The following is a 13409-nucleotide window of genomic DNA, read 5'->3' as shown; positions in this document are numbered from 1 at the left end:
CGGCAAAGGATGCCATCCATGCTCCATCCCGGGCTGCAAAAGGTGATGCCATATACGCAGGCCCATGATAATACACGGGAATTTGTATAGGGCCATAGAGACAAACCGGTCAATGTGGCTAGCTGTGTAAGGCCTGGTTCACATCTGCGTTCGGTATTCTGTTTAGGTCTCCCGGAGGACCCCCTGAATGGATTACCGAATGCATTGATAAGCAGTGAACGTATGAAAGCACACAGACCCCATAGACTATAATGGGGTCCGCGTGTTTTCCGTGCAGTGTCCGCAGAGAAGCTGCAGAGAGAACAGGACTTCATGGACTACTTTCCTCTCTGCATGATTCGTGTGGAAAACACCTGGACCCCATTATAATCTATGACAGTGGTTCTCAACCTTTCTAAGGCCGTGACCCCGCAATACAGTTCCTCATGTAGCGGTGACCCCATTCAGTTTGGAATGTGCGTCCATAACGGCATGCGTTCCAGCTGAATAGCGCTGCTGCAGACAGTAGCGCGGCTTCTCAGTGGCTAAAGCAATCGGAAATACGTATTTTCTGATGGCTTTAGGCATACCTCCCAACTTTTGAATATTAGAAAGAGGGACAAAATATGCTCAAATATGTGAATTTAGCTCCGCCCGCTTTTATGTTGACTCCGCCCATTCTCATTCATTTTTCATGTGCCCGCACACAGTATAATCCTCCTACAGTCACCCGTACATTATATGCCCCCCTCCATCTCTGCCCCCAGTTTCATATACACCCTTCATCTGCCCCCAGTTTCATGTCCCCCCCTCCATCTCTGCCCCAGTTTCATGCCCCCCCCATCTCTGCCCCCAGTGTCATGCCGTACCCCCTTCATCTGCCCACAGTTTCATGTCCCCCCATCTCTGCCCCCAGTTTCATGTCCCCTCATCTCTGCCCTCAGTTTCATGTCCCCTCCATCTCTGCCCCCAGTGTCATGCCGTCCCCCCCTTCATCTGCCCCCAGTTTCATGTACCCCCATCTCTGCCCCCAGTTTCATGTCCCCCCATCTCTGCCCCCAGTGTCATGCCGTACCCCCCCTTCATCTGTCCACAGTTTCATGTCCCCTCATCTCTGCCCTCAGTTTCATGTCCCCTCCATCTCTGCCCCCAGTGTCATGCCGTCCCCCCCTTCATCTGCCCCCAGTTTCATGTACCCCCATCTCTGCCCCCAGTGTCATGCCATCCCCCCCTTCATCTGCCCCTTCATTATGTTCCACCTTAATGTTTAAAACAAATAAAACCTCTTACACTCACCTTCCAACACTCCCCCGCCGCTCTCTCCACAGTCTCGCTCACTCATATAGTTGTAGGCGCGATGTGACGTCATCACATCGCGGCTACACGTGCAGAAGCCGCAGCGCTAGAGCAGGAGCCGGTTGTGACAGCTCCTGCTTTAATCGCCTGTGTGTTCAACTTATCGGCGTCCAGTTGAAACTGGGACATGCCGACCGGGATGGTTGGGAGGTATGACCCCTGTGTTTTGGTTGTTCGACCCCCGCCGGGGTCGCGACCTACAGGTTAAGAACTGAGGTCTGTCTGCTTTCATAAGCTCACTGCTTGTATATTCCATTTGTGGGGGGGGCACTCCCCGAAAGGAATCCCGAATGCAGATGTGACACGTCATGCACATAAAGCCTAAGACTTGTTTTTACATCTGTTTGTTACAATAAAATAAAATGGCTCCATTTCTGCTTTTTTTTTTTCTCTTAAGGGCACAAACATTGAATAACCCCATGCTCGTGTCTGTCCAAAAGCAACCAAAAAAAATGGATTTTTTTTCTTTGATCTGCGGTCAGGAATTGTAGATCTACATCACGTCCGTTTTTATCACATGTTGAGCAGATTTGCTGTAGATTTTCCTACTGAATTCAATAGGGAAGAAAAGTCTGTCATCTTGATCCTCGTGCTGGGGGGCCTATTTAGGAGAAGACTAACCTTAGCAGTACCCTGGCGCTCACATGGCCCCCCTTGTCTCTGTATACAGGCGGCTTGTGGTCACGTAACATCCATGGGCCGGGAATGACTGCAGCGAGCGCTCTCATGTCAGCACATATCGGGGTACGTAACTCTGCGCGGCTAGCCCCGACCTAGCATTGGCATCCCATACATGATTAGGCTCAAATGAATGGAGTCTCGAGCCATGGATGCTGCAGCTAACTCACCGGCCTGTGATGTCACATTCATCGTTCAAGTGATCTGTTTGCAGTTCAGTCCCATTCAAGAGAATGGGGCTGAACTGCAATACCAGGTAGATGCACTATCCGATATACAGGGCAGTGCCTGCTATGTAAGGAGGGGATCGCTCATCCAAGTATTGTGACCTTTTCAAACACCTGACTACTAGGGGGGCCGGGTGTCAGACCCCTCCAAGGATCCATCATCAATATTATCTCCTAAGAAAGCCCCTTCTGTTCTCTCTGCACCTTCCAAGTCACCGATCCCTTCTTACACAGACTGCAGGACACGATGGTGCAAGCAGAAGACACAAATCTATGCAAAGAATTAACATTTACATCAATTATATTAATCCTATTCAATTACTTGTCACATCCTAAAATGGCCTATGCGCCAGACACTGCGCGGTCACTGGCTGTACAATGTATGGCGCTGCGCCTGTTAGGTAGTGACGAGGCCTCAGTACTAGGACACTGTCCCATCTGGGAACGCCGCTTTCGTACCATAGATCTCCCACAAACTGCCTACATTGGGGTCATTTGACCCCCAAATCCTGCCCCTTTGTGTCGGCCCTTCCTGTAGCTAGGCCCTTAATGTAAATGGTTTTGGCTTTCAAGTCGTTAATGGCGGCCATGGTTTTCTTGCCCTACGGCGCCATTTTGTGGTACAACCACACGTCGGATTTTAGGTGAGCGATTTGACCATGCCATGCAGTACCCCAAGGTGGCCACTAGGGGGCGCCGGTGCTCTGTCTGATTAACGGCAGGTGGGGTAAAGAACAGGCCACATGATTGGGGGTAATTAGTGATAAATGACCTGCCCCAGGCCGCCGACACCCACTGACCCCTTACTCTATATATATGACCCAGAGGTGGGACTCGCTCCTCTTATACACAGGCATCACTCAGGGGTACATGGTACTTACCCCCTGCCTGTAGAAATCCCCCTCCCTCCCTCCACAGAATGGTGGCCTGGAAGTTTTTCGATGGTTTGTGGTTGCTCCTCTTGTCCATGTGGCCCCTGCTTGGATCGTGTAGTACCTCCGCTGGGGCAGACTATAAGTGTGGAGAGGAGGGGGTGCAGCTCCATGTGGCCCCTGGCTACTTAGGGGGACAAGTCTTCTTCCAAGTTCGAGGTGAGTTTCCTTATGTAGTTTTGGGGGGTGGGGGCGTAGTCCTGGTGGTCTGGGGTCTTACAGATGTAGCAGGTGCCAAATATTCAGCGCAAAATGCTAAAAGGTGGTGAAAAAGTAGACGGTGTAAAAATCTGCAAAATTATAATCAGGTGTAGGGGAATATTCACACAGGGGGTGAGGATTGGTGCAGTTTCCTAATTTTAGAAGTGGAATGAAAAACTGAACTGAATGAACCCCGAGTCTGCTCCGTGTGTGTGACTGGCTGGGGATATGCTCAGAATATCAGGCCCCCTATATATCTGTATCAGGGATATACTCAGAATATCAGGCCCCCGTATATATTTGTATCAGGGATATACTCAGAATATCAGACCCCTTATATATCTGTATCGGGGGATATACTCAGAATATCAGGCCCCCTATATATCTGTATCAGGGGATATACTCAGAATATCAGACCCCTTATATATCTGTATCGGGGGATATACTCAGAATATCAGGCCCCCTATATATCTGTATCAGGGGATATACTCAGAATATCAGGCCCCCTATATATCTGTATCAGGGGATATACTCAGAATATCAGGCCCCCTATATATCTGTATCAGGGGATATACTCAGAATATCAGGCCCCCTATATATCTGTATCAGGGGATATACTCAGCTTGTCAGGCCCCCTATATATCTGTATCAGGGGATATATTCAGCTTGTCAGGCCCCTTATATATCTGTATCAGGGGATATACTCAGCTTGTCAGGCCCCCTATATATCTGTATCAGGGGATATATTCAGCTTGTCAGGCCCCCTATATATCTGTATCAGGGGATATACTCAGCTTGTCAGGCCCCCTATATATCTGTATCAGGGGATATATTCAGCTTGTCAGGCCCCTTATATATCTGTATCAGGGGATATACTCAGCTTGTCAGGCCCCCTATATATCTGTATCGGGGGATATACTCAGCTTGTCAGGCCCCCTATATATCTGTATCAGACGATATACTCAGCTTGTCAGGCCCCCTATATATCTGTATCAGGGGATATACTCAGCTTGTCAGGCCCCCTATATATCTGTATCGGGGATATACTCAGCTTGTCAGGCCCTCGGCTAGAGATCTCGGTGGATACGTATTGTGTTATCTACAAGTTATTCTCTTCTCCTCCACAGATGAGTTTGATATGGGTTATGATCTACAAGGTTGTCTATCGAAATGTCTTCTCTCAACACAAGGCCCAAATGGTGAAAGTGTATTTTACTCTCCTTACTCCATATGCCTCTCTGTCCGGAAGGTGGGTTACACTCGGGGTGGTGGCGGCTGTATACACCCACGTGACACGTTACAATGTACTGTTATAATACTGTTACCATCTTACTGTGCATTTAAAGGGGTTATGTTGGGGGGGGGGGGTACAAAGGGGTCTCTGCACATCCACTGCACTGGATAAACCTCTCACTGACACAGACGAGGCCCCCCTAGATCTGCAGAGCACAGTGGGGTGCAGTAAGTCTGTGTTCAGCCTCTTCCATTGGCTTTCACTACCCCGGCTCTACTCCCGCTGCTTGTACATGGAGGAGAGCAGAGATCTTTGTTCTTGTTTCGTCATCAGTAGAGAAACCAGACTTCTGGCACCTCATTGATGTTGGCTAAGGTTCCCCCACTACCATAGGGCTCAGTGCAGGTGCATTGTTTGCCCAATGGCGGAAGATGCCGCTATTGGTGGTAGATAGAGATGAGCGAACAGCGTTCGATCGAGTACATGTTTGATCAGATATCAGGCCGTTCAAGATGTTTGTTTTCAATTGAACACCAGGCGGCAAACTCAGTAAAAATTCGTATCCCCTTCCACCTTCCCTGGCGCGTTTTTTGCACCAATAACTGCGCAGGGGAGGTGGGACAGGAACTACAACAACGGAGGCATCGGAAAAAAGTCAGAAAAAGTAATTGGCGGCCAAAATCAGATAACCTCCAATTTATACGAATGGTGGATTTAATATCCGGTTAATTTGAGACTGAACTATATGACTGTGAGACAGGGACAGATGTACAGGCAGGGTTAGCTAGGGGTTACCTTTATTTAGGGGGGAATGTCACTCACCAGCTCTTTGGGGCTCTATCTGGTCGGGATCCCTGTCAGCTTGTGATATGCCGGAGCTGACTTTTTCCCATAGGAATGCATTGACCAGCGTTGATTGGCCGAATGCCATACAGACTACAGCATTTGGCGAATCAACGCTGGTTCTGCCGGAGACTCGTCTGTGAGGAGGCGGAGTCTAAGATCGGACCAGAATGGAGACTGCTGTGGACCAATCTTAGACTCCTCCTCCTCCGGCAGAACCAGCATTGATTGGCCGAATGCTGTACTCTGTATGGCATTCGGCCAATCAACGCTGGTCAATGCATTCCTATGCCGAGATGTAGCAGAGCTGGCCGTGCCCTCAGCTCGACTACACCAGAGATGCAGCCAAGCTCAGCGCACGGCCAGCGCTGCTACACTGGAGAACCGCTGAACCCTGCCGCACACTCAGCTCTGCTACATCTCCGCAGAGCTGAGTGTGCAGCAGGGTTCAGAGGTTCTCCGATGTAGCAGTGCTGGCCGTGCGCTCAGCTCGGCTCATCTCTGGAGTATTCGAGCTGAGTGCACGGCCAGCTTTGCTACATCTCGGCATAGGAATGCATTGACCAGCGTTGATTGGCCGAATGTCATACAGAGTACAGCCTTTGGCCAATCAACGCTGGTTCTGCCGGAGGAGGCGGAGTCTAAGATCGGTCCACAGCAGTCTCCATTCTGGTCCGATCTTAGACTCCGCCTCCTCACAGACGAGTCTCCGGCAGAACCAGCGTTGATTGGACGAACGCTGTTCTCTGTATGACATTCAGCCAATCAACGCTGGTCAATGCATTCCTATGGTAAAAAGTCAGCTCCCGCATATCACAAGCTGACAGGGATCCCGACGTAATACAGTGACTTGGCTTGTTAGATGCCCCCAGACATGCTTCCCCTGCTGTCCCAGTTGCATTGCAGAGGTGCCAAGGAAGCCATCAATGAGCACAAAGATGGCCTGGTTGTTAAAGGGGTTTTCTGGGACCAGGATATCCTTAGGATAGATCTGTAACACCGGGACCTCCAGCCATTAAGCTGCTTGTGGCACTTGGATGGCCAACCTTGCCAATACTACTGAAATTTTTTATACTCAAAAAAAAAAATAAAAAATGGGGAGACTTTACAGATTCCTGAAAATTGGCAGATATCCTGGATGGCCATCGTGACTTCACCTGTCGTTAGACACAATGGTTAGGGTAGAGCCATTGCCTCCTTGCTCCATTGTTCACCCCGGTATTGTGAGTCTCAGTGCCATCAGTGACTTGGGTGCCATGTAGTGTTATGTCTGCTGATCTCCACCACTGACACCGTACAGAGGATGTGTTTTGGGGATTGGTACTAGTAATAGGACTGGTTACAAACAGATTGGAACAGGGCAAAAGCCTCAAAATGAGAAGCTCCTGTGTGTAGAAGATGACGTGACTGTCTACCATACCTCCTCGTGTGCTGGCCAGGTCCGTGGTCACACATGGAGATGTTCTTTCAAGTCTTAGATACACCAAAGGTCTTTTTGCTGCTCAATCCGAACAAATGTCTGAAAAGTGTAAATGACCCAGAAGTTCTATAAAACTATTTTATTTCAGAGAGTTGGATCTACAAACCCTACCAGTTTGCTTGTTGTTCTTCTTGTAGGATGGCGAGTGGCTTCTTCGCGTGAGACTGGTTGGCCGTGAAAATTCTGAAGACCTGAATCTAATTTGCCCTAAGCCAAAACTTTTGCGTCCAAAAGTAATAAGTCGCACACATAAACCAAGTAAGACAAGAATGTCTACGACTGGCCAACCTTCCAGAACTACACCGTACGGAACAACGGAGAGTCCTCCAGTGATAATCGCGCCACCAGAGGACCAAGTGACAACACGGCCAAGGCTTACGGGTTCAGTGCCAACACCCATGTCCGGTATATTCACCTCACTGTCCGCTGTTGTCCTCCTCCTGCCGCTACCTTTTGATACCTATGGGGTTTTTTTGTCCTTTGACAGATAAGTTGACTCCATCGCAGTGTTCAGTTCCAACGGGGAAGATAACTTGCCTAAATTCCACAGTCTCACGTGACATGTGCTTAGATTATCGTTGCTGCCATGACCCTACAGATACCATCGTCCCATGCTACTATGGACATACTGGTGAGTAGAGATGAGCGGACAGTAAAATATTCGATATTCATTTCGAATAGCCGCTCAATATTGGACTATTGGAACAAATATCGAACCCCATTATAGTCTATGGGAGAAAATGTTTTGTTTCAGGGGATCCCACCATTCCAAGTCCACTATGACACCCCAGGAAATGATGCCAACACCTCTGCAATGTAACTGGGACAGCAGGGGGAGCATGTCTGGGGGCATCTAACAAGCCCAAATCACTGTATTATGTCGGGATCCCTGTCAGCTTGCGATATGCCGGAGCTGACTTTTTCCCATAGGAATGCATTGACCAGTGTTGATTGGCCGAATGTCATACAGACTACAGCATTCGGCCAATCAATGCTGGTTCTGCTGGAGGCTCGTCTGTGAGGAGGCGGAGTCTAAGATCGGACCAGAATGGAGACTGCTGTGGACCGATCTTAGACTCCGCCTCCACCGGCAGAACCAGCGTTGATTGGCCGAATTCTATACTCTGTAATCGACGCTGGTCAATGCATTGCTATGCCGAGATGTAGCAGAGCTGGCTGTGCACTCAGCTAGGCTACTCCGAAGATGCAGTCGAGCTCAGCGCATGGCCAGCACTGCTACATCGGAGACTGATGGTGGATCCAATAATCGCATTCTATTCTCTTCTACCATGTTTCCTTCAGTAACCGTTCACTGCTTCCCTGATGGACTCTTCCAATTGATCCTGTCTCGCCACGTCACCAGCCCACCACTGCGATTATCTTCAGTTGTTCTCGGCCCTGGTACGTGTCCCCCTCCTACAATCTTGGGAGACTTTCTGCAATTTCAAGGCGACCTCTCGTCCTGCAGCGCTCGTCGGGTGAGGAGATATTACGTACGCCCTTTAGAGGTCACCTTGCATGGAGACTGTTGAATCAGCCTTGTCTGTCTCTTTCAGTTTTTCCAAGGACGTCCAATGTATGAACTGTCTCTAACTGCAAAGCCAGACGTTCTCGTCTCCCCCTTAGGGTCCATCACCCGGGACAGCAGCCTCTCGTGAGTGTTTTGTAAGATTTTGGTTGTTTCAGGTCGGAGTCCCCCCACCCTATGATGTCTATATAATGTTTTTGTGATCCCTTCCAGGGTTTTGTCTCAGTGCCTGTATAATAACACCCTGTCAAATGTCTCTCTGGTGGTTTTGGCCCCGCAACCTCCAACGGTGACCAGTACTGGAGTCCTGAGCGTGGAGCTGCGCATTTCTAGAGGTGACCAGGCCGCGGACTTATTAGTAATATTTCCAGGGCTCCCTACGTGTCTGAGCTGCAGTGTTATAGGGGTTGTCTAATGATGAAAGCCCCAATGACCAGGGCCTAGTGCCCCTAGTGCCCCTGCAAGCCATACGTGGTCTCCCATGTTCATGAAGACCTAGCTGGCCATGTGTTCTTGCTTAGCCATAACGGAGAACATCTTCACCCTTAAAATTTTTGGAGCAATCTTCCTTGCAGTCTGAAATGTCTCCTATTATCTTCCATAGAGGTGGAGGCAGGTTTGGGTTTTTTTTTTTTTTGCACCATCCATAGCCCTTTAATTTCCCAGGGGTGTGTGATATTCCAGCTCAGTCCATACCAGACATCACTCATGGACAATTATGGTAGCACTTCTTGAAGAAAGCGGCCATGTTTTTCCATCCAGGTATTTAAGAAGAATCCCTTCTTGTAACACTTTGGTGTAGGTCCATCGTTTTCCTCCTTCTACGCACCAGAGGACTTTCCATTGCAGATTCCACTTCGGGAGCTGGTGTTCTTGGAGGCCAGACTTCTCCAACCTTCTGATCCCAGGCTGCACCTCCGCCTGCACCAATGCTGGGGAGCCCCGAGTACGGATCCAGCGTCTACTGTGCGTTGGCCTGTCATCCAAGATGGGTGAGTTGTTGTGTAGAGCTCTGTTTTCTGGATGGTCATGTATAGAATGCAAACAAAATACTGTCCTATAAGAATGGAGGAGGATGAGGACAACAGGGGCGTTACTAAGGGCTCAGGAACGACTCCCCGAGACCATCAGCCATGTCCTAGCCAGACATGATAGCAGGATTATCTGGGCGCATTTTGATTCTTTCCATGTCACCTTATCTGGGTTTTCTTCTTCTCCATCTCTGTTGCCACTCATACGTGTATGACGGACTCTCCTGTCTTGTAGATGTCCATTTTCAGAAGATGACACCCTGACCAAGATTCTGCCAGCGTCCGTCCCTTCAGGCTATCGGAGATTTGCGGTTTCTGCCTTCACTTTTGTTGGCTTTCCATACAACACTCAGGTAGGACGGGGGATAAAACATGGCTTCTGCGCAGTGACTCGGGGGTTACAGCGTATAGACTCCATGTAGTTGTTGCTGTTTCCACCCACATTGCAGAGTCTTACTGATAGTGATTGCAGATTGATGAGTCCGAGAGTGATGACAATGTATGGAACCTGCTGAAGGATCAGATAAGTTGTGACCTCGCCTTCCTCTCAAGATGCTCAGCCCAGTATACACGATTACGGTCAGGTCTGACATTTTTTGCAGGTGATATTGAGGCAGCGAATCAAGTGGGGAAACGGATTCAGGTGGCCCTAACCTATGTCTGGGGACACTCGCCCATCCCCCTTCACTGTAACATTCAAGACCTGTAGACAGAAGATGTCGTCAAATCAGTAATGTTAGAACCAAGTTAAAGGGATTTTCTGGGCTTTAAAAATTGTGCTGATTTGCCCTAAGGATATGTAACCACTATCCTATTGGTTGGGGTTCTGACACCCCTTGTTCCTTATCTGGACTTGAAACCGGAACACTCACCGATCAGCAGCCAATACACAGAGAATGGAGCAGGAAGCAGACAGCGCTGTTCTCGGTGTAGTGGTCAGACCAGGTTACTGCATTCCCTTGAGCAGGACCTATGTGACTCTATTCAGCCCTGTCTGCTTCCTGCTCCATTCTCTGTCTAGTTGTTGCTGATTACTTTGGGTCCGACACCCCAACCAATCTGATAGGTCTCTAAATCCGCCCTGACCCTAAATCCTCACGGCTTCTTCATCATCCATGACCATTGTGCTTTCTCTCGCAGGTGTATTTCTTCTGTAGCGTCTCGGTGTGTCTGCCGTCCTCCTCTGAAAGCTGTGCCTTAGACTGTGCTGACCTCACACGCAGTAAGTACACGACCCAGGCTATTCCAGTCAGAAGCAGCGCCACCTCTGTCCATAGGCTGTGTGCGGTATTGCAGCCTTGCCACATTCACTTTATTGGAGATGATTTGCAGCGTCAGATGACTGTTCCTGGAATAAAGCGGCCATGTCTCTAGTCCTGGGGAACCTGAAGAAGTTGAAGTTGTTTGGCCAGGGTCTCTCTTCTGGGGTGGAGATCTTTGGAAATCTCATAGAAGGGAAATTAAATGGTGGATGAGTATGGGGATCACCGTGCCATTCACACGGGTTACACTTGGGACCCCATTATTGTTTAGGATCCCAGTACCCCAAATATCAGACATCCCTCTAGGTAGTGAGTAATGGGAGAACCCCCTTATGGTCGGTTACCCGTGTTTTGTATGGTGGGATAGGGAATGTTTGGTCTGCAGATGTTACATGACTGTCTATGGTAAACGATGAGACTCACTACAATTGTTTCCTGTTGGTGGATGTTGTGCAGGTAGCCCAAATCTCCCCACCCCACACGTCCTCCATTGGGCCTTCCCTCCATTGGGCCTTCCCTCCATTGGGCCTTCCCTCCATTGGGCCTTCCCTCCATTGGGCCTGCTGGTTGTCTCTTGACCTTTATTCTCTTCCTTCAAGGTCGTCGTGCTCCGACGGATCTCTCCGTCTATGGGATGGGCAGCGCTGGACCCCTTGTCCTCCAACAGGACGAAAAACTAGGTAACAAAAGCGTGACGCGGACGCCCATTGTATAACACCACACCGCCGTTCTCACAGATGTTGTCTCCGCAGGTCTGACCGCTCGCCAGTTCTTGACCTCGGCTCTCCCGGGAATCCTCCTCGCTGTTACGTCCCTCCTTATGATGTTGCTTCTAGCCTTTGCTCTTAAAGTCAAAAGTGGTTTTATGACGTCTTGTCCCAAATTTGATGTCAAATCCTAAATAAATACAATTGTCACCCGTGACGGCCCCATTTTACGCTTTCATTGGTAACCGCTCGGACTCGGTTCTTTCAGATGTAGTCGGATTGGAGTTTCTTTGCTTTTGTGTAAGGACATGGTGGAGGCCTCCACTTATTACCGGAGAGCGCCAGGTGCTGTCTGAGGCCTTCTCCGGCAGTCCCTGCACCAATCAGATAGGATAATGCAGGACCCCAATTGTCAGGTTCTGGGGGGTCCCAGTGGTCTGTCCGCCACCGATCCTTTAATAACCTTTTAGATATGGAGATGGTGTTATGCCTACTACATTGTCCCCAAGGCCCTGCACCATGTGCAGTCCTACAAGTCATGTTCAGGTGGGGAAACTTTGTATGTGTATCTGCCGGATTCACTAGCCCGAACCAATTGCCAGTAAATTTGGCCATGTAAAGTAGCCCATGGCCTCATGCACTCAAATGGGGGGTTGCAGGCGGAACCGATGTTGAAATGGTCCATTTTTATGTCTGTATTAAAGTCCTACTAGCAAAGGGCAGTATAGGAAGCCGCTGACATCTCCAGACTCAGGAGTCTCTGCTTACATGGACCAATGCAATGCTCTTTAATGTGATGAACCACAAGTCCCAGCATGCTGAGACTTCTAGTGTTACCGCAGGTTGGTGCACAAGGCTCGGCCCATCTTCTAGATGTAACTGATAATTTGCCCTGCCTGACCCAGTTGACTTTGGAATTTTCAGACAAAGGAACACGCCAGCCTAGACTGATACTGTTATTTGTTCTGCGGGGGCGGAGCCTGACTAATCTGTGTGGACCGCCCCCACAGGACCAGTGTTCTTTTAATGCTTTGGCCTTTCCACTAGAGTGTATATTTTACCTATAAAATGTTGGTATGATTAAAGCCTTTCCAGCAAATGTTGTTTTGTACTTTTTGCTGTGTGTTTCTTGAAATAAAGTTCTTTCTAAGAGGAATGTCTTCTGAGAATTCTTGTCCACACCTTGTGCGGTGCTGTTATTGGGAGGGTAAGGGCTGGGCAGGGAAGCATGCATGTGGACGGGTGCAGCCATGTGTCGGACGGATGGACGGACGGGTGCAGCCATGTGTCGGACGGACGGGAGGGTGCAGCCATGTGTCGGACGGACAGGTGCAGCCATGTGTCGGACGGATGGACGGACGGGTGCAGCCGTGTGTCGGACGGACGGGTGCAGCCGTGTGTCGGACGGACGGGTGCAGCCGTGTGTCGGACGGACGGGTGCAGCCGTGTGTCGGACGGACGGGTGCAGCCGTGTGTCGGACGGACGGGTGCAGCCGTGTGTCGGACGGACGGGTGCAGCCGTGTGTCGGACGGACGGGTGCAGCCGTGTGTCGGACGGACGGGTGCAGCCGTGTGTCGGACGGACGGGTGCAGCCGTGTGTCGGACGGACGGGTGCAGCCGTGTGTCGGACGGACGGGTGCAGCCGTGTGTCGGACGGACGGGTGCAGCCGTGTGTCGGACGGACGGGTGCAGCCGTGTGTCGGACGGACGGGTGCAGCCGTGTGTCGGACGGACGGGTGCAGCCGTGTGTCGGACGGACGGGTGGGTGCAGCCGTGTGTCGGACGGACGGGAGGGTGCAGCCGTGTGTCGGACGGACGGGAGGGTGCAGCCGTGTGTCGGACGGACGGGAGGGTGCAGCCGTGTGTCGGACGGACGGGAGGGTGCAGCCGTGTGTCGGACGGACGGGAGGGTGCAGCCGTGTGTCGGACGGACGGGAGGGTGCAGCCGTG

General features: G+C 50.3%; 1 protein-coding gene across 1 annotated transcript; it reads left to right on the top strand.

Annotated features, from left to right (window-relative positions):
* The first annotated feature begins 3159 nt into the window (after nucleotides 1–3159).
* Nucleotides 3160–11652, top strand: LOC142219241 (zona pellucida sperm-binding protein 1-like). Its single transcript, XM_075288187.1, has 12 exons — nucleotides 3160–3331; nucleotides 4501–4622; nucleotides 7068–7335; nucleotides 7418–7561; nucleotides 8233–8408; nucleotides 8487–8584; nucleotides 8672–8793; nucleotides 9261–9450; nucleotides 9725–9842; nucleotides 10630–10711; nucleotides 11351–11431; nucleotides 11504–11652. The coding sequence occupies exons 1-12, from the start codon at nucleotides 3160–3162 to the stop codon at nucleotides 11650–11652; spliced, it is 1722 nt and encodes a 573-aa protein (XP_075144288.1).
* The last annotated feature ends 1757 nt before the right edge of the window (nucleotides 11653–13409 follow it).

The sequence above is a fragment of the Leptodactylus fuscus genome, chromosome 10 (genome assembly GCF_031893055.1).
Source record: "Leptodactylus fuscus isolate aLepFus1 chromosome 10, aLepFus1.hap2, whole genome shotgun sequence".
NCBI classification, from domain to species: domain Eukaryota; kingdom Metazoa; phylum Chordata; class Amphibia; order Anura; family Leptodactylidae; genus Leptodactylus; species Leptodactylus fuscus.
This window is presented reverse-complemented; position numbering and strand designations above follow the sequence as displayed.